This window comes from Jaculus jaculus, chromosome 14 (assembly GCF_020740685.1).
Source record: "Jaculus jaculus isolate mJacJac1 chromosome 14, mJacJac1.mat.Y.cur, whole genome shotgun sequence".
In the NCBI taxonomy this organism is placed as follows: Eukaryota; Metazoa; Chordata; class Mammalia; order Rodentia; family Dipodidae; genus Jaculus; species Jaculus jaculus.
In genome coordinates, this window is record NC_059115.1 from 65,247,184 (window position 1) to 65,268,660 (window position 21,477).

General features: G+C 46.6%; 1 protein-coding gene and 1 non-coding gene across 2 annotated transcripts; one reads left to right on the forward strand and one right to left on the reverse strand.

Moving 5' to 3' along the window:
- On the forward strand, positions 1-21,477 carry Efcab12 (EF-hand calcium binding domain 12). Its single transcript, XM_045134153.1, has 9 exons — positions 1-129; positions 6,081-6,541; positions 7,970-8,155; positions 11,264-11,420; positions 13,083-13,276; positions 14,246-14,459; positions 18,656-18,803; positions 20,190-20,246; positions 21,003-21,477. Exons 1-9 carry the CDS (start codon positions 12-14, stop codon positions 21,259-21,261), a joined length of 1,794 nt encoding a protein of 597 aa, XP_044990088.1. The 5' UTR covers positions 1-11; the 3' UTR covers positions 21,262-21,477.
- Positions 3,105-3,211, reverse strand: LOC123455017. The gene has a single exon (XR_006633641.1). It is a non-coding gene; the product is annotated as a U6 spliceosomal RNA (small nuclear RNA).

Genomic DNA, 21,477 nt, shown 5'->3' on the forward strand with positions numbered 1-21,477 from the left:
GCTATTGTCCGATGTCCCGGCACGTGTGCTTTGCTAACACACCATCCTCGCAAATTCATACACATACTAGCGCCATGACCCTGGACGATTCCTACCAGATGTGCCAGAGACTGTTCTTGAGGCTTTTGGGTAAGTCGGAGGACTTAGGCCAGAGGTGGCCTGCAGGAAGCCCTCTGTGCCCTGCAGGCGTGGGAAATGGGGCGAGGGCCCGAGACCTCTGGGTGAGGGGCTGCAAGGGATTCGGGAAGTCATGTACAGATTTCCGCGCCACCGGCTAGTTGGAGGAGCCCGCCTAGCGGCTAGCTGGCAGCCCTGACTTGCTCCTGGGGCCTCCAGCTCAGTCTGTTTCTCCGCTGTACATAAGTGCATTTTATGCTAGAAAAGAGTCATGGAGGGAACTTCTTGTTGCCAATCTCCCCACGATCAAGTTCTTGGCAAAGCACTGTGGCTTGAGAGGTGGAGGACACAGACATGTACTAAGAAGGGAAGGATACTGGTCCAATGGTGATACGCAGAAGTAAGAGATCTGCTAAGTGTATGGGCTATGGAAGAACAATTGCAAGCTCCTAGAAAAGAGCTTTTATTATTATTATTTGTCAGAGAGAGAAAGAAAACTGGCACACCAGGGACTCCAGCCACTGCAATTGAACTGTGTGCCATCGTGTGCACGTGTGGCCTTGCACGTCTGGCTTATATGGGAACTGGAAAGTTAAACATGAGTCCTTAGGTTTCGCAGGCAAGCGCCTTAACCACTAAGCCATCTCTACAGTCCCTGGAAAAGATCTTTACATGAAGGTTTAAAAGGTACAAACTAAGGTAGGTGTGGTGGTGCACGCCTTTAATCCCAGCACTAGGGAGGCAGAAGTAGGAGGGTCACCTTGAGTTCAAGGCTACCCTGAGACTACATAGTGAATTTCAGGTCAGTCTGGACTAGAGTGAGACCCTACCTTAGGGGAAAAAAAAAAAAAAAAGGTACACAGGAATCCAACATAGCTCAGGGAAATTCACGGAAGAGGGGTCGGAAAGATTGTTGGAGCCACAAGTTGGGACATTATGCTCAGAGACATTGCCTGGCTAACCCCACAATGCACGACCCACATTCCTCAAGGAGGAGGGTCCCTTCGGAGGGGGAGAGGACAGAGAGGAGGCTAACAATGGTACCAACATGGCTGTATACACACTGTCTAAATAACTTTAAAAAAAGGTACAAAGAAGTCTCCCCTGTGAAAATGGGGAAGAAAGGCATTTTAGGCAAGACAACAGAAAGCTCACGACCCAGAAACCCCAGTGTATCAGGACATATCTGGAAATGAGGTGAGCAGTCAAGAACACCATGCCCTGGTATCTCTTGTTCTTTGCTGGAGCCCTGGCACACTGGGGAGAGAAAGGTCCTGATTTCTCACTACTGTGTGTATGGCAGTCCTACAGTTTATAGAAAAACATGAGACAAAAGATAGATTTGGGCTGGAAAGATGGCTCAGCGGTTAAGGCACTTGTCTGCAAAGCCTAAGGACCCAAGTTCAAGTCCCCAGTACCCACATAAAGCCAGATACATTAGGTGGTACATGTGTATGGACTTTGCAGTGGCTAGAGGCCCTGGCACACCCATTTTCTCTCCCTCTATCTGCCCCCCTCTCAAATAAATAAATAAAAATAAAATATTTAGGGTTGGAGTGATGGTTTAGCAGTTAAGGTGTTTGCCTGCAAAGCCCAAGGACTGAGGTTCATTTCTCCAGTACTCAATGTGAACCAGATGCACAAGGTGGCACAAGCACAAGTGTCTGGAGTTCATTTGCAGGGGCTAGAGGCCCTGGCATGCTATCTCTCTCCCCCTCTCTCTCTCTCTCTCTGTCTCTTTGTCTTCCTCCCTCTTAAATATAAATAATAAAAATTTTTTTGGCAATAAAACTTTGATTTATCCAGATATTTTCAGTATTGTCAAATCTCAAAGACACAATTTTAAAAAGATGATTATTATGACCATTTCAAACATGTCTCATAAACTCTGATCAGAGAAAAGAAAAACTTAAGATTAAAAAAAACAGAATAAAAAAAAATAGGTACTACGCGGTTCATAACAAAGAGACAAGTTTAAAAGTCAACCTTCTATCCTGGTCCTATGCAGGCATCTAACTTCAGAGACAGTTATTATGTGGAATAGTATTTCCTTCCAGATAATACACCCTAAACACTTCAACAGCCTTTCCTAAATAATTTTTTCAGGGTTAATTTTAAGAGAAGGCTGAAATACTACCAGTTGTTTCAGCTGATTTCAGATTCATGTTACACATTCTTTTTGAAGTCCTTTTGTGTGCAGAAGCAAAATTACGAATGGCATTTCGAAGAGTTGCAGTTCCCTCGGAGATATCAGAGGAATTGATGATGGAATGTAATGCCCAGTTATAGGCTCTATGGTTTTTATAGAAGATACAATTGTTGGCACAGGTATCTGGGTGAGCATCCCAAAAATCAGGACCACAACAGCATAATGGAGGTAAAATAATATTATACAGCTTCATTTTCTCCTGGACTTGGGCTCGTAAAACTTCTACATATCTTACATATTCTTTTTCTTTCTGTTGCTGTTTTTCCCTGGCTCCTTGTATTTCATCAAGCTGTAACTGAGCTAAAATGTCACTCATCTTCTCTCCTGAATATGGTACTTCATGAGAGTTCATTCTCAGCATCTTCTGCTCTTCAGCATAACGCTGTTGCTCTATCTTTTTCTTAATTTTTTCAACTTTCTTCTTTTGTTCCCTTTGCCTTTGTTGTTCTTTTGCTTGTTCTCTCTCAATGTCCATGAAAAGCCTCCTGTGTCTCAGGTATTGCTTCTGATGCTCTTTCTTGTCTTCTTCTTGATCCACTCCAGACTGAAATGCCAGTGGGCCCTGGGATTCAGTGCTCAGTCCTAACTGACACTCGTAAACAAAAAGATGTCAGGAATGCAGAGATCAGTTCTGTGACCCACAGCCATGCTGGAAGATCCAGTGTGTCCTGAGCATAGATCCACAGTGTCTGACACTACCTACAAAAAAACATTATAATAGAAGGAAAAGATCATGACATCAAAATAAAAGAGACTGATTGGGAGGGGGAGTCAATATAAAAATATGGACTGCTTCACGAATTTGCGTGTCATCCTTGTGCAGGGGCCATGCTAATCTTCTCTGTATCATTCCAATTTTAGTATATGTGCTGCCGAAGCGAGCACAAATAATAATAAAAAATTTTAAAGGAAGATCCAGATGTGGTGGCGCACACCTTCAGTTGCAGCACTTGGGCGTCAGAGGAAGGAGGATCTCCATAAGTTCAAGGCTGTCCTGAGATTACACAGTGAATTCCAGATCAGCCTGGGCTAGAGTAATAGTCTATCTTGAAAAACCAAAGGGAAAAAAAAAAAAAAAAAAAAAGACAGGGGCCAAATGCATAAGGTGGTACATGCATCTGAAGTTTGTTTGCAGTGTCTAGGAGACCCTGGTGTGCCCATTCTCTTTCTCTATTTCTCTCTCCCTTTCTCTCTCATTCAAATAAATAAAATAAATAATAAATAAATAGAAAAATAAATAAATAAATTAATTAAATAAATTTTAAAAAAGATCGATGCAGTGCTGCACACCTCTAAGCCCAGTACTTGGGAGGCAAAGATAGGAGGATCACTTTAAGTTCCAGGAGAGCCTGGGATAAAAGTGAGACCCTACCTCAAAAAAAAAAAAAAAAAAAAAAAAAAGGTGTGGTAGTGCATGCCTTTAATCCCAGCACTCAGGAGGTAGAGTAAAGGTAGAAGGATCGCCTGAGACTACATAGTGAATTCCAGGCCAGCCTGAGCTAGAGCGAGACCCTACCTCAAAAAAACAAAAACAAAAACAAACAAACAACAACAAAACAAAAAAGATAGACTTAACTGTGAGACAGTTTAAGTAGTCTTTTCCTGGGAGAAAGGGTGACTTGGCCTCATATCATCTCTATTCTCAGCATGGAGATTTTTGTTATTGTGTGTGTTTGTGCACATACATGTAGAGGTCAGAGGACAACCTTTGGGTGTTGGTCTTCAACTTCACTTCCTTTGAAACAGGGTCTCTGTCATTCACTGCTACGTAAGCCAGGGTAGCTGGCTGTGGTGGTTTGATTCAGGTGTCCCCCATAAACTTAGGTGTTCTTAATGCTAGGTTCCCAGCTGATAGAGATTTGGGAATTAATGCCTCCTGGAGGCAGTGCATTGTTGGGGCCGGGCTTATGGGTATTGTAGCCAGTATCCTCTTGCCAGTGTTTAGTACACTCTCCTGTTGCTGTGGTCCACCTTATGTTGGCCAGGGGGTGATGTCCACCCTATGCTCTTGCCATCATTTTCCCCTGCTATCATGGAGCTTCCCCTCAAGCCAAAATAAACCTCTTTTTCCCACAAGCTGCTCTTGGTTGGGTGATTTTTTTTTTTTTCTGATAAAAAAATGCATTTGTTTATTATGAAAATACAGAAAAATACAGGAAGCTGTAATTAAAAAAAAAAACCTCCACCTATATAGTCCACCAAAGGAAAAAAATAATATCTATATTTTAATATTTTATTGACAACTTCCATAATTGTAAATAATATCCCATGGTAATTCCCTCCTTCCCCCCACTTTTTCCTTTGAAACTCCACTCTCCATCATATCTCCTCCCCCTCTCGGTCTTTTTTTTTTTTTTTTGGTTTTTCGAGGTAGGGTCTCACTCTGGTCCAGGCTGACCTGGAATTAACTCTGTCATCTCAAGGTGGCCTTGAACTCATGGCAATCCTCCTACCTCTGCCTCCCGAGTGCTGGGATTAAAGGCATGCGCCACCACACCCGGCTTCGGTCTCTCTTTTATTTTGATGTGGAAAAAAATATTTTTGAGACAGGCTGGCATTGAACTCACAGCGATTCTCCAGTGATCCTCCTGCTTCTGCCTCCCACAGGCTAATATTACAGATGTGAACAGCCACACCCAGCTGCTTTGTTCCCCCTGGTTGGGTGATTTCTACCAGCAATGCGAACCTGACTGCGACATTGGCCCACTAGCTTCTGGGAATTCCTGTCTCTGCCTCCTGCTACTTGCCATAGAATCCCTGAGGCTACAGAAGCTCGTGCCATCACACCCAGCTATACATGAGTTCTTGGGACCCAAGCGCAGGGCCTCATGCTTGCACAGTAAATGCTTTACCCACTTAGTATTTCCCCAGCCCCATATCTGTTAGACTTTTACAATTTAGGACTTGTGGGTGTAGCTCAGCGGAAGAGCCCTTGCTTAGTAAGCACAGGACACTGGGTTTAAGTCCCAGTACCACATACAAACAATAAAACAAGTTGTACTGTTTACAGGGTATGTAGAAACATAGCACATTATGTAATGTATATGTGTGTGTATATATAATGGCACACATTACGTGTATATTATTTGTACAAAACAACTGTAACAAACTGGTTGATTTCCATCACTCAGTAGATGGGCAATATTTCCATTTTACAGAGGAAGAAATTCAGAGGGTGACTTGCCCAAGATTGTGCAGCTGGCAGGTGGCAGACTGAGACTCAGACCTGAGCTCTCAGCTCGGTGGCCTCTGCTCCCACAAGAGGGTGCTGGCTGCGCTGCTGTGGGTTAAGTGCATTCTTAGGGACCCAACAGAGTGTAGTAGTTTGAGAAAGCCACTTGCAGTACAGGTCACGTTCTTTTTTTTTTAATATTTTATTTTATTTTTATTTATTTATTTGAGAGTGACAGACAAAGAGGGAGAGAGAGAGAGAATGGGAGCGCCAGGGCCTCCAGCCATTGCAAACGAACTCCAGATGCGTGCGCCCCCTTGTGCATCTGGCTAACGTGGGTCCTGGGGAACTGAGCCTCGAACTGGGGTCCTCAGGCTTCACAGGCAAGCACTTAACCGCTAAGCCATCTCTCCAGCCCACGGGTCACATTATTCGTGACAGCATGGTAAGGATGAAGCCAGGCAGAGGATCCAGGTGCCCCATGCATAGCGTGATGCTTCTTCTTTTTTTTTTTTTTTTCTTCCTGGCTCCTTTTAGTCCTCTTCCTGAAACAAACTCATCTTGTAACCCTCTTCTCCCAAGGGTCTTACCATTCTAAGACTTCACTGGGTGATGAAAATGCCAGCAAGGTCCCTGCCTTTAAACCTGAGCGGGTCATTGCTCACTGCTTCCGGCCTTTCAAGCAGAAGGACTTCCAACTGCCACAGAGCCGCCGGCGGATCATTGTTGTTTCTGGCGAGCAGGGCCAGGCACCAAAGGCTAGCCCTGTGCTCCAGCCCCAGACCCAAGATCTTCAGCCACAGCCCATCTCCAGCATCAAAGCTCTGGAGGCTGGTGATACCCAAAAGCAGCTGGGGGACTGGAAGGCTTGGCTGAGCCAGAGGGCAAAGCTCCGAATGGAGCTGGAGTCATTTGGCAACGTCCAGAGGTGGCTGGAGAATAAGCCTAGTGTCACACCATCTGAGGCCAAGGTCTTGCGCAAGATTCACCAGGAGCAGAGAGCCCCAGTGGCAGACCCCTTGACTATAATGAGAGCCACCAAGGTGAGCAGACCCGCCCGTGTGCAGACACGGAAGGCTTCAAGGACATATTGTCATTGTTGTTTCCTGCCTGGGTTAGGCAGGACTGTATGATTTAGCCCCATTTTACAGAGGAGCAAACAGAAGTCTTCAAAGAGAGGTACAAAAACTATCTATTGCTGTATATCAAATACCCTAAAGTGACTTAAAGCAAAAAATACTCATCTTCACTGGACATGGTGGCATAAGCCTTTAATCCTAGCACTCTAATCCTAGCTGAGGTAGGAGGATCAGTGTGCATTCGAGGCCAGCCTGGAACTGTTACAGAGTAAGTTCCCGGTCAGCCTGGACCAGAGTGAGACCCTACCTCGACAAAACATACTTGAGACTTGGTGATCTGGGAACAATTTATCTGGGGGGTTATGGCTCAGTCTCAGAAGTCAGAGCAGCCCAGAGGGTGGCCTGGAGCTTGACAAGGACAAGAGGACCTGTTTCCAGGCTGACTCACATGCCGATAGGCCACAGGCCTCAGTGCCTCCTGCATGGGCCGCCATAGAGGCCACATGAGAGCCCCCATAGCATTGTTTCCAGCTGCCTCCAAAGTGCTCCATCCCAAACAGAGAAGTGAGGAGGCTGCAGCGCCTTTATGCCCTAGGCTCCAAAAGTCTCAGTTTCAGGTGAGTCACAGTCATGCTCTTCCACATATTCTTGGAATAAGGCATTGGGTACCACCCACAGTGAGGACAAAAAGAATTTTAGCAGGGGGAATGACAGAGAAGCTCCCCCTGTTTTTTTTGGGGGGGGACACTCTAGCCTAGGCTGACTTGGAATTCACTGTTGTCTCAGGGTGGCCTTGAACTCATGGCAATATTTCTACCTCATCCTCACGAGTGCTGGGATTAAAGGCAACTGCCATCATGCCCGGCTCCCCTTTTTTGAGACAAGTTCTTTCTGTGTAGTCCATCCTCACTTCAAAGTCCTAAATCCTCCTGCCTCATCTCCTGAGTGCTAGGATTAAACTTGTAACACCATGTCCAGCAGGAAGACCCTTTGCAAATTGTCAGGTCCTTACACCAAGGTCAGGAAGGGTCATTATCATGGCAATGCCCGTAACCTGGAAGTACAATAGAAAACTGAGTGGGTAGAGAAGAGGAATAGTATTGGGGGATAAGCACAGGGGCAAAGGCTGGGAGGTGGAAACTCAGCTGGCTCCAGGAAGGGGTGTGCAATTGGGTGTACTGAGGGACCCATAGATAGAGACCTTATGGGCTCAGAGAAGTCATTTCCCCAGCGTTCGACAGCAAGCCCAGTTGCCCTTCATCCAAAGGCTTCACACTGTCTTACTGTCAATTTAGAGCTGTTCAGCTTCTCTCCCTGCTCCTAACTCTGGGCACTGCCCTATTGGCTTATCTCCCTTGACCTTTTCCCCTCTTCCCCCTTTGCCTCTTCCAGAAAAAAGCACCCCGGGTCTCACGCCGGCTGGTGCCCCAGCTCCGGCTGCCCAAGCCTACTGCCTTGTTGACCATGTACTCCTACCTGCGTAGCCACAAGATCAAGATCCTGGAGGTATTCAACAAGGTGGATGGGAGTGAGAACCAGCGAATCTCCAGGGAAGAGTTCATCATGGCTCTGAAGGCGGTAAGCACTTCTACCTTGGCACGGGGTGTGCCCTGTCCCCTCTCCTCAGTCCCTGGGTCTCTCGGAGGTAAACAGTGCATTCACATTACTGGCCTCGTACTTACAGAGCCAAGCTTGAACTGTGTGGCATAACCTATGGCCAGATCATACTCTTAAAATCGCCAGTGTACCAACGTGACCTTAAAAACCCTACAGAACTCAGGGCTTGGGTGTGGCCGTGCTTAGCATGTACAGGGGCTTTGGATTCCATCCTCAACTCCAAGCCAAAATAAATAAATAAATAAAAATAATCCCGGCACTCAGGAGGCAGAGGTAGGAGGATTGCCCTAAATTCAAGGCCACTTTGAGACTACATAGTTAATTCCAGATCAGCCTGGGCCAGAGTAAGACCCTACCTCAAAACAAACAAACAAAACACTCTACATGAATGGGAAAATTTGAAAGGCTAGCTCCTAAACCAGTCAGCTACCTCAATAATCACTCTTGCACTCTTCAGAATGAGCCCAGGGAGAGATAGGCCTTTAGTCCTATTTCTAGAACTTTCTAGAGCTTCTCCAACTGTCACTGGCATAGGAACCACATGTAGGTCTTGCTTCTGACTCAATTCATGTGTGGGAGGCCCAAGATGTTGCATTCTAACAAACTTCCAGTGATGCCCACAGTTCTCCTCATGTACCACACTTTCACTGACTATTTAATATCAATTTTTATTTATTTTTATTTTGGGGGGGTTTCAAGGTAGGGTCTTACTCTAGCTCAGGCTGACCTGGAATTTACTAACTAGTCTCAGGGTGGCCTTGAAACTCATGGCAATCCTCCTACCTCTGCCTCCTGAGTGCTGGGATTAAAGGCGTGTGCCACCTCTCCTAGCTGTGGCATATTTTTGGCAGGGAGGGGGGATTCTTGTTTGTGTGGTGCTAGGAATCAAACTCAGGGCCTTGTGCATGCTAGACATATGTTCTACCACTGAGCAACACCTCCAAGCCCACTTAGAGCCTTTGATCACTTGAAATGTGACTGGCATGACTGCAGAATTGGATTTTATTTTATTGTTTTTATTTTCAAGGTAGGGTCTCACTCTAGTCCAGGCTGAACTGGAACTCACTCTGTAGTCTGAGACCTGGCTTTAAGTTTACAACAATCCTCCTATCTGCCTCCTGAGTGCTGGGTTTAAAGGAGTGTGCCACCACACCTAGCTGATTTTATTTTATGTTTTTTAATTTTTTAATGCTTTTTTAAGATTTATTTTTATTTATTTATTTATTAGAGACAGAGAGGGAGAGAGAGAAGTTTTGTTGGACACAGCCACACGTGTTCATCTATGAATTATCTATAAGTGCTTTCATGCTACAATGACAGAGTCTGCATGGCTCACACAACCTAAAACACTTAGTACCTGACCTCTTCTAGAGAAGTTTGCCGACATAGATGAACTACTGGGAATACAGGTAAGGTGCTTATTCCTAGCATATGGGAAACTCTAGATTCAAATTCAGTTCCCAGTACTACAAACAGAAAAACAAATGTGTGTGGGTGTGTTTAAGGTGGGCTCTCACTCTAGCCCCAGGCTGACCTGGAATTCACTTTGTAGTCTCAGGCTGGCCTCAAATTCATAGCGGTCCTCCTACTTCTGCCTCCAGAGTCCTGTGATTAAAGACATGTGTCACTGTGTCCTGCTGTATCTTGGATACAATCTACCTGAAAAACAATTAGGAAGCTGTTACCTACATCTTTTGCTTTTTCCCTCCCTCTCTCCTTCTCTCTCCCTTTCTCTCTCTTTCCTTTCTTCTCTCTTGAGAAAGGATCTCTGTAGTTGAGGCTCGCTATGTGGAGGATAGACTTGTACTCCTGATCTCCTATATCTACCTCCTGAGTGCTGAGTGCATCACACCAGCCTTCTTTTAGTTTTTTTTTTTTTTTTTTTTTGCTTTTCAAGGTAGGGTCTCACTCTAGCCCAGGCTTACCTGAAATTCACCATGTAGTCTCAGGGTGGCCTCAAACTCATGGCAATCCTCCTACCTCTGCCTCCGGAATGCTGGGATTAAAGATGTGTGCCACCATGCCTGGCTCTCTTTTACAGTTTTAATTCACCAGTTTTCATGTTTTATGACATGTAATAACATGACTAATATTCCAAATCATTTAAAACAACAAAAAGTAAAAAAAAAAAAAAAAAAGTAAAAGATCTTTAACCCCATTACCAAAAAGATTTTTATCTTATTTATTTATTTAAGAGAGAAAGAGGCAGACAGGGGGAGTATGGATATGCCAAGGTCTCCTGCCTCTGCATACAAACTCCAGATGCATGTGCCACTTTGTGCATCTAGCTTTATGTGAGTAATGGGGACTTGAACCCAGACCATCAGGCTTTGTGCAAGCAAATGCCTTTAACTGCTGAGCCATCTCTTCAGCCCCCAAAAATTAAAAACAAATTAAGTCCTTTAGCACCAGGGTAGTTCTAATGTTTAAGGAAAGCTCAAACAGAAGAACACAGCCATATATATATTTATTATTATTTTGTTGTTGTTGCTGTTTCGAGGTAGGGTCTCACTCTAGCCCAGGCTGACTTGGAATTCACTATGTAGTCTTAGGCTGGCCTTGAACTCATGGCGATCCTCCTACTGCTGCCTCCCAAGTGCTGGGATATTAAAGGTGTGTGTCACCATGCCTGGCCACAGCTATATTTCTGTTAAACCTTTTCTTCTTGAGCATGCAGTATTTCTAGCAAGAATTACACACGTATAAAGTTGCCACTCTTCTTAACTGAATAACATGTAAATATTCCTAGTCTACTTATTTCAGTCATGGGGTCTTGGGTGTTCCTCATGCATAAGGGTGATGGATGTGTGACATCATTCCTCCCGGCCCAGCATGGTAACTATGTCTGCAAGCATGGCAGCCTAGTAGACCATACGGATGGTGGTATCTCAGGCAGAGAGAAGGAACTGCCTGGGCAAAGGTGAGAGAGACAGAGAAAATGAAGAGTTTGTTCAGGGTTCTGGCAAGGGTGCTGTGTTCCTGTGGCAAGGGTGTATGAAGGTGGGGCAGGTTGCCAAGACCTGGTGGTAAGGGCAGGATGTGCCTCAGTGGCTTCTCGTCTCTCCCCAGATTGAAGTCCCACTGAAGAACCAGGAGATAGAGGACATAGTGATTTACCTTGGCTCTCTTGGGAAGCAGAATGCAATCACCACCGATGTCCTGTCCAACGGCTACAAGCAGTGGTCTCTGGCCCAGCAGAGGAGCACTCTGCCCACTGCCAGGGAGTGTGCGTGCCCTTCCTGTTCTAGGAGCCAGCCGGGCTCTCCCCAGCTCTCACATCCTCAGTGGCTCCTACTTCTCTGGCCTGCTACAGTTTGGCTAACCTCCAGAATTTCCAAGCCCAGAGGTCAACTAAAAGGCAGATATTTTCTCAAGGGCCTAATTGCCCTTGTGTCTATTCAAAGATGAATGAGGTCGGGGGTGATGGTGTACACCTTTAACCCCAGCACTCGGGAGGCTGAGGTAGGAGGATCACCGTGAGTTTGAGGCTACCCTGAGACAACATAGTGAATTCCAAGCCAGGCACGGTGGTGTACACCTTTAATCCCAGCACTCGGAAGGCTGAGGTAGGAGGATCGCCCGGGAGTTCAAGGCCACCCTGAGACTACATAGTGAATTCCAGGTCAGCCTGAGCTAGAGTGAGATCCTACCTCGAAAAAACAAAAAATTCCAGGTCAGCTTGGGCTAGGGCAAGACCCTACCTCAAAACAAACAAACAAAGAAAGTTGAGACTGGGAATGTACCTCAGTTGGTTCAGTGTTTCCCTACCATGCATTAAGCCCTGGGTTCAATCCCAGCACCCAATAAACTTGACATGTTGGTACATGCCTGCAATCTGAGCACTCAAAAAGTGGAGGGAGGAGGATCAGAAATTCAAGGTCATTGATCTTTGGCTACATATCAAGTTCGAGGCCAGCTCAACAGGATGAATAAGACCCTGGGCCCTGTGGTCTAGGGAAAGAACTCTGGTTTTCATGAGTCCATGGGAAACCAGGAGCATGAAGTGATCTTGTTTAGATAGAGATAAAGCACGTATAAAAGATAAAGACATTTGTGTTCATATGTGTATGTACGTGGGGGTGCATGTGCACACGTTTATTTGTATGTAGAGGCCAGAGAACCACCTTGGGTGTTAGCTTCATGTTTCTCTATCCACCTCTTTTATATATGTTATTTATTTATTTGAGAGAGAGAAAGATGCAGACAGAGAAAGAGAGAGAGAAAGAGAGAGAATGGGTGTGTCAGGGCCTCCAGACACTGCAAACGAACTCCAGACACATGTGCCACTTGGTGCATCTGGCTTACATGGGTCCTGGGGAATCAAACCAAGGTCCTTTGGCTTTGTAGGCAAGTGCCTTAGCCACTAAGCCATCTGTCCAGCCTTCCATCCACCTCTTTTTGAGACAGATTTTCTCACTGGCCTGAAGCACACCAACTGCACTAGACCAGCTGACTAGAAAGCTCCAGTAATCTGCTTGTCTCTGCCTTCCTGTGATGACAGGCACATGCTACCATTCCTAGCATTTACATGGGTCCTAGGACTCAATTGAGGTCTTCATGCTTGCAAAGTGAGCTCTCTACTGACTGACTTATCTCCCCAGCCATGTTTTATACTCTATAAAGGTCATGTTTTCCACTTGGTGGGAACTGGGTGACAGAGGGTGAGAAAGGCAATAAGGAGGCAAGAGGGGGTGTGCAGATGAGGTGGCTTTTGTAGTGAAGGAGAGAAAGACATTCATGGTGCCTCTCAGGTAGGCACTGGCTGGACATGGTAAGGGAGCAGAGGGGTGGTTTGGTGCCTGCTCAGTGACACTGGATGGTTGTTGGATTTCACAGTTTGGGTACCCTCTTGGTCCCTCCTTCTTTTGTCTTTTCTCTCTGAATCTAGATTACATCTTGACTAAGCAAAAAGATGTCCCAAGGAGTCCACTCAAGGACCCAGAGGACTTGACCTCACAGCTTCCCAAGATGGACCTGTTGAAGGTGCCTGAGGTTGACACTCAGATAGAGTCACGGCCCATGACCTTTGAGGAAATGGAAGAGGCGGGCAAGCGATACCGTGAGAGGCGGCGTCGGTGCAAGGTATCCCCCTAGCCTATGAGGGCATGGGCTTGGGTGCTGGGCCGGATGGGGTTTAAGCCTTGGCACAAACTCCTGCTTGCTGGCTGCCCCTTGTTCAGACCCAGACCTTCAACTTTAGAGTGATTCTCACAGACATGGTATTGTGTGCCTATAATACCAATACGTGGGAGGTCGATGCAAGTTCCAGGCCAAACTATGCTAGATAGCAAGACCCTGTCTCAAAATCCAAAATAGCCGGGTGTGGTGGCACACGCCTTTAATCCCAGCACATGGGAGGCAGAAGTAGGAGGATCATTATAAACTTGAGACTAGCCTGTGCCTACATAGTGAATTCCAAGTCAGCCTGGGCTAGGGTGAGATCCTACCTGGAAAAAGAAAAAAAAAAAAAATCCAAAAAAAACAAAAGGGAAGAAAAAGACAAGATCATGACAATGGCTACACACACCCCAGGTCCTTCTGCATTGGCATGCTGCTTCCAGCACACAAGAGGCTATGCTTGATTTAGAGTCCCCTGCGGCCAAAGGTCTGAATACCAGTTTTTAGCAGGAACTTCTGGGTCACCTATCAGTACCATGCCTTCCTGTAGACATGACACCGTTACATAGCACATTCAATATGGGGCTGCTTAGACCTGGAACTCTTGTGCCAACTAGTCGTGCTCTTCAGGGGTAACCTTGACCCTGCGATTTTTCTCCTGGACCACTGACTTCAGACCCTCAACTGCAGCCCCATCCTGCATGCTTTGACTACTGACTTCAGAACTTGAACTGCAGCCTCCCTCTGTATGCCGGCTTGAAACTCACATTGATCCTTCTACCTCTGCCTCCGAACGCTAGGATTAAAGGCATGTGCCACCATGCCGGGCTTTCCCTCTACATGGGAAGTAGAGGAGGTGCTACCATGCCTTCCCGCTAAGAGACAAGTCACCACATCAAGAGATGGGTGAGCATCCTCCTGTTCTCTCCGCAGATCAACCTCCCCCCCATCCAGTTCACAGAGCGCTGCCGGCTGGTGCGCTGTGGGACCAAGCACTTTGATGAGCACTGCTTGCCGTCCACTATTTACGGGGAGATGGAAGACATCATCAACACGACCCGCAGGGATGACTTCCTGACTTACCTGCAATGCTGGGAGCTGTGCCAGACCTATGGCCTTCCACTAACAGAGGACATCCTCATAAGAGGTAGGGCTCAGAGGCTGGCCTCAGGAAGGAGCTAAAGACCTGAGGTAAGGCCTGTGTGGAGCTGGCTTGATGCTGGTCTTTCACCAGACGTGCACCCAGTCAAGCTGCTGTGGCCTGAGTGCAGATGCTGGGAAGGAGGAGCAAGACAGGAGGACACCTGCCTGGCTACTGCTAAATGGGATTTCTAGAACAGGAGCCCGGAGGCCTGAGCTCATCAGCTGACACAGTGGGGGGTCTGGAGCCTTGAGCGTGGTGAGAGAGAAGCTCTGAGGACAGAGTTCTGGGTGAGGGAGACCCAAGGTCAAGCCGAAAGACAATCCCAAATTCAAAGATAGTGGTTTGCCAGAAATTATAATTGCTCCCAGAAGCCAAGCCTGTTTCTAGATTCTTCTGCAGCAAGCAGGCGGAGAGCAGTAAATCCACCCCGAGACAGGCCTGCTGAGCTCCTCTGCTCAGGACTCATCCCTGAGAGCTCTATCCTGCATCTGCCCTCTGCTCTGGAGGACGTGTTTTCATCTATCTGTACTGGCCTGAGCTCTGGCCTTTCTGTTCCCCTGGGTTATGAGCATTAGTGGGTGTGTGGGGAGTAATGTCCCATTCCCCATGTACAAGCGGCCCGGCCATATTCCAAACCTGGGACCCGATCAACTTAGCAATGGAAGAGGCAGAACTTTCTATAATCTTTTTTTTTTTTTTTTTTAGTTATTAAAGGTAAGGTCTCACTTTAGTCCAGGCTGACCTGGAATTCACTATTGTAAGGTTCAGGAGTGACCATGACCACGAAGACCACTCTGAGGCAAAATGGAAGCTTTTATTCAGGGCGGGGGAGGGGGAACCATGAGCTGCCAGAACTGACTCTCAAGAGCGGAGCACAGTCAATTTTGAGATTACAGATGGTGGGCTATGGAGAGCTCTTGAGCTGGGGGAAGATGAGAAAGGGAAATGGCTAGGGTGCGAGGCCAGAACAGTGACCAGGTGGGAGATAAGGAGGCAGGAAACCTAGACCTGGAGCATTATTAGGGATAATGGCTGAGGGCTCCTTGGGGAAGGTGGATGAGCCACTTCCTTATGTCTCTGTTGCCCTCCTGCTGTCCTCAGTGACTCCCTTTTGTCTAGACCTAACAACTATACAGAGTGGCCTCAAACTCACAGTGATCCTCCTACTTCTGCCTCCCAAATGCTGAGATTAAAGGTTTGTGCCATCACGCCTGGCTTTTTCAATGATTTTAAAAACATAAAGTAGGGTCTGGAGAGCCCGGTGTGGTGGTGCATGCCTTTAATCCCAGCACTTGGGAGGCAGAGGTGGGAGAATTACTGTGAGTTGGAGGCCGCCCTGAGACTCCATAGTGAATTCCAGGTCAGCCTGGGCTAGAGTGAGACCCTACTTCAAAAAACCAAAAAAAAAAAAAGTAGGAGCTGGAGAGATGCCTTAGTGGTTAAGACGCTTGCCTTTGAAGCCTTAGGATCCAGGTTCAATTTTCAAGTAAGCCACATGCACAAGGTGGCGCGTGTGTCTGGAGTTAGTTTGCAGTGTGGAAAGGCACACCCATTCTCTATCTGACCCCTTCCAACTAAATAAATGGGGGGAAATCCATAAAGTAGGAAACTCCATTGGGGTGAGGGAGGCAGAGGTTTTCCCTAAAGCAACCTTGCAAGAAGGAACGCAGGAAGGTGGCCATTTTTCAGCCATCTGAGAAATGAGCACTGTGGTGGTTGGAATGTGAATGTATGTTCCCCACAGACTCAGGCGTTTTATTGAGCTTGTAGCTTGGGTCTTCAGCCAACTGGCTAGAGGAGGTGTCACTGGAGGCATATCTAGGGGTCCAGTCCAAAGATGTGTTTGGGGGTAGATCTGATTCCAGCCCAAAGGTTGAGAGCAGTTTGAACTCTGGGTTCATGCTGGCTGCTTTTTGATATTTGCTGGCTAGTGGTCGTTTCCCTCAGTGCCTGGATTTATGAATAGGAGTAGCTTCTTATACCATTGATAGAAACTGCCCCTGGATCTGTAAACTTGAAATAAATCCCTTTATGACAGAGGCCTCATTCACTGTGGACAGAGGCTCAAATATGAGGCCTTCTAGGCCTATATCCTAGATGGTGGGGCCAGAATCCTAGAACACTGAGGAACGTCAGCTCCTTGGTAAACTCTAAAGTGTACTGTTCTCCCCTTTATTTTATTATATTATTTATTTATTTGAGAGCAACAGACAAAGAAGAAAGAGAGGGAGAGAGAGGGAGAGAATGGGCATGCCAGGGCCTCCAGTCACTCAAAGGAACTCGAGATTCATGTGCCCCTTTGTGCATCTGGCTAACGTGGGTCCTGGGGAATCGAGCCTCAAACCGGGGTCCTTAGGCTTCCCAGGCAAGTGCTTAACTGCTAAGCCATCTCTCCAGCCCCTCCCTTTTATTTTATTAGACAATACTTGTTCATTTAAATTTTCTTGAAGGACTAGGGGTAATGTGCAATGGCAGAATGCTTGCCTTGCATAGGTAAGGCCCTGAGTTTAATCTCTGAGCACTGCAACAAGTTAGAGAAATGCTTTAAGGGCTGCATAGAAAACTTGTCTACAAAGCCTAAGAACCCATGTTCAGTTCCCCAGTATCCACATAAAACCAGAAGCACAGGGTGGTACATGCATCTGGAGTTGGTCTGCAGTGGCTAGAGGTTCTGGTGTGTCCATTCTCTCTCTCTCCCTCTTTCTCTCAAATAAATAAAATAAAATATTTTTTTAAAAGATTAAAATATAAAAAGAAATGTCTTAAATTAAATTTTAAAAATATTTTATTTTTATTTACTTATTTGACAGAGAAAGGGGGGAGAGAATGGGTGAGCCAGGGCCTCCACCCACTGCAAAGGAATTCCAGATGTGTGCGCCCCCTTGTGCATCTGGCTTACATGGGTCCTGGGAAATTGAGCCTGGGTCCTTTGGCTTTGTAGGCAAATGCTTAACTGCTAAACCATCTCTCCAGCCCAAATTAATTTTTTGAAAACACACAATTATACCCTCAGCCTGAGTTAGCCACTGTTAATATTTTACTGAACATCCTTTCACAAATGTTATTTTTTCATTTATGTAAATTACTATTTTAAAAAATGGGGGGGTTACTTTAAAGATAGCTTTATTTGGGCTGGAGAAATGGGTTAGCGGTTAAGGCACTTGCCTGCAAAGCCAAAGGTCTCAGGTTCAATTCCCTAGTACCCATGTAAGCCAGACGCACAAGGTGGCACACACATCTGGAGTTCATTTGCAGCGGCTGGAGGCCCTGGTGCACCCATTTTCTCCTTCTCCTTTCCGATCTCTCTCTAACTTTTCTCTCTCTCATAAATAAATAAAGATAACAATAAATATTTTATTTGAGCCGGGTGTGGTGGCGCACACCTTTTATTTCAGCACTTGGGAGGCAGAGGTAGGAGGATCGCTATAAGTTCAAGGCCAGCCCAAGACTACATAGTGAATTCCAGGTCAGCCTGGGCTAGAGCAAGACCCTACCTTGAAAAAAACCTTTTTTTTTTTTTTTTTTTTAGCATGGCATGGTGGTGCACACCTTTAATTCTAGCACTCAGGAGGCAGAGGTAGGAGGATCACTGTGAGTTTGAGGTCACTCTGAGACTACATGGTGAATTCAAGGTCAGCCTTAGCTAGAGCTCAAAACACCAAACCAAAAAAAAAAAAAAAAAAATATATATATATATATATATATATATATATATATAAATAAAAGGGGCTGGAGAGATAGCTTAGCAGTTAAGGCTCTTGTCTGTGAAGCCTAAGGACACAGGTTCAATTTTCCAGGACCCATGTTAGCTAGTCAGATGCAGAAGGTGGCACATGAGTCTGGAGTTCCTTTGCAGTGGCTAAAGGCCTGGCATGCCCATTCTCTCTCTCTCTCTCTCTCTAATAGATAAATTAAAAAAAAAGAAAAAGAAAACCAAGCTGGGCATGGTGGCACATGCCTTTAATCCCAGCTTTTTGGAGGCTCTAGGTTCCATCCCTATTACCACAAGAAAAAGGAGAAGGAGGAAGAGAGGAAGGAAGGAGGAAGGAGAAAAATAAAAAGAGGCTAATATGGTAGCTCACTCTTATAATTCCAATACCTGGAGGCTGGCCAGCCCTTTCCTAATACTGAACTATAACTATATGACAAGGAGGAGGCTTTGACTAATGGGTGCCACTTATTTTTCTTGTGGCTCACAGCATTGCTATACCCAGGAGACAAGATCATTTCCCTGAATGATGAAGTGCGCCCGATCCGGCAGCCTGGAGGATATTACGTAGATGAGAAGATAACCCATACTCTGGCTATGCTCAGGACCCAGGACCTCCATAAGACCGGGGATAAGAAGTAAGCCTGCATTCTCATTGCTCCTATCCTATCGCTGTCCCTTCAACTGCAGAGGCTGGGAGAGCTGCCATGCATGGGAAGCCAGATTGTTCCAGGGTCTGTATTCCAACCTAACTAGTCACTTCAGACAGTTGATGTCTGGTGCATGCCTCAGCATCAAGGCCTCTTTGCTGGTGCACCCATACAGCTAACCTCCCGGCCACGGGCCTACATAATCACAAGGCTCCTGAAAAACGTTTAGAGAGGAAACTTCCTATCCTAAACAGTTGGGAGACCCTGCAAAGGACAGGGGGCATTTTCTTCTCTGCCTTACCATGCTGTAGTTGGCACACTCATTCTCCAGGAAGAAGCAGGCTGGTAGCCTCTGGGGCCTAATCCTGATCCTTAGACACCAAAGTCCTCTTTAACAAAGTGGCCTCCTTTGGAGATCTAAAGCTTGGACTGCCCAGATTTGGAATAAGCAGCAGGTGACCACTGTGGGTAGCATTAGTGGTGATTGGAGAACAAGACGGCATTCTTAAAGAGGGTTAGGGTAAGCCTGGGTGGAAGAAGGCCCAGGACCTGCCCAGCTGCCCACTGGGGTGCTGTGGCCAGAATGCCTGGGGTAGGTTGCAACAAAGCCAAATGGAAACCAATCAGGCTTTGAGGTAAACAGACAAGTTACTGCACTCTGAGCCTCAGCATTTTTAAAACTTTTTGTTCATTTTTATTTATTTGAGAGTGACAGAGAAAGAAAGAGGGAGGGGGCATCATGTCAGGGCCTCCAGCCATTGCAAATGAACTCCAGACACGTGCACCCCCTTGTGTATCTGGCTAACTGGGTCCTGGAGAATTGAGCCTCGAACTGGGGTCCTTAGGCTTCACAGGCAAGCACTTAACCACTAAGCCACCTCTTCAACCCTAAAAAGAAAAAATAAACAAAACTCCAGGATTCTAAGACCAGATGCAGGTGTGGTAGGAAGGACTACAAGTATCTGCCTGGCCCCAGGTGTGAGGGTGAGTTTTTACTACGCTTTACTACACACAGAGTTAGGATGGGCTCTGGCAGGGGAAGTGGGAGTCAGGGAATCAGACTCACTAGCGAGTGCTGACTGAATTCTGTCCTCACAACCTGGGAGATCTACATCCATGGAAAGGAGGAAACCAAGATCATGAATTCTCTATCATTCAGCCAGTCAAGGCAAGAGGCTGGGTCTGCCTGAGCCCATGGTATGCTCCTCAGGCATAGAGAGAGAGTCAGGAATCTATCCCAAGCAAAAAACTCTCCTTTCAGATCTTGGACTTGAGACACAGTAATGCACCCTGGCCATGGCCCCCATCTATTCCCTAAAGTCCTATTAGCCTGAAGTTCCTCTTTTCTAACTACCTCTTTCTCTTCCTCATTAGGAAAATATCTAAGAAACTCAAGAAAATGAACTTTGAGGATTTCCAGGATTTTACTGGGTTTGTTGTGGTCCTATGTGTCAGGAGGGCAAGGGGTGGGAGGGAGGGCTGGCCTCTCCTTTACCCAGCACTGTGGCCTCTGTACCGTGTTCATTGCGAGGGGTCCTAGCACTGCAGCGCTGCTCATAGTCTAAGAAGTAGAAACACCCTTAGAGAGTGCCAAGCAGGGACTTCTCTGTGGCTTCCCATGAGTTAACTCACCTAAGTCCTCTGGACAAGCCTATAAAGTGAGTTATAGAAGAGGAAACTGACACAGAGCCCCACATCTGTTAAGAAGAGCAGGAAGCTGAGTACAGTAAGGCTAGCTCCAGAGGCCATACTACAAACTCCATTCAAATGCTTCTAGATGGGGCTGGAGTATGGCTCGGTAGTAGAACACTTGTTTGGTGTGTGCCAGGCCCTGGGTTCCATTCCCTCACTCCCTGTACTACAAAGGAGGGATCAAGGGTGGGAAAGAGGGAGGGAGAAAAAGGAATTGAGGGAAGCTGGCTTCCAGAGAAGACAAGTAAAGAAGGTTGAGGCTTATGACTCTGGGTCTGAGAGGCAGTTGACTGGGGTCAGACTTGCACTTGGCCACTCGCTTATGATGTGAGCTTGATCACTAGACCTCTGGATACTAACTAGTGAGGTGACCTCTGGAACGAAGTGCTTTGCACATGGCTGAGTGTTCACGAAGGTCCCAGTTGATCTCTGCTAACAAGTCCCAGGCCTAGTCTGTCTGCCATGACAATCTTCCTGTATGCTCTCCTTCTCCAGGAAGCTGACGACAAAGAGGCTCAGTGGTCTCCAGCTCACTCACCCCAATTCCTTCTGGCCTGGCCACCTTCTGGACAAGCTGCTGCTCTACCTGCCCACTGTGACCAGGGATCGGAGCCAGGCCATCTTCAGTTGTGTCCATCAGAAGCGCCATGCCTACCCAGCCATCTACCACCCTGACCGCTGGTGGCCCATGAGGGGCAAGAATTACATGACCTATGCCCACTATGAAGCAGACAAAGTGTACTCCATGGACTAGAGTTTCCCAGCCATCCTGGGCCAGGAGACAGTGCAGTCTGGGGCCCAGAGCTACAAACACAGTACTATCAAAGAGTTACACAGAAGAAACTGTTTTATAAGGATGGCCTGGGGCCAGCATCCAGCACCTCAGAGGGTAGATGTCCAGGGAAAAATATGCAATTTTAAGTTCCCCTCTCATGACTTCTGTCCTTTCAAAATAAACCAGCTGATGTGA

Bases quoted from the DNA above. Each gene is read 5' to 3' on its own strand.
- Efcab12 (XM_045134153.1), top strand. From the start codon at position 12: ATGTCCCGGCACGTGTGCTTTGCTAACACACCATCCTCGCAAATTCAT. The intron at 8,156-11,263 runs GTAAGCACTTCT...GTCTCTCCCCAG, and splicing joins TCATCATGGCTCTGAAGGCG to ATTGAAGTCCCACTGAAGAA. The intron at 11,421-13,082 runs GTGCGTGCCCTT...CTCTGAATCTAG, and splicing joins TCTGCCCACTGCCAGGGAGT to ATTACATCTTGACTAAGCAA.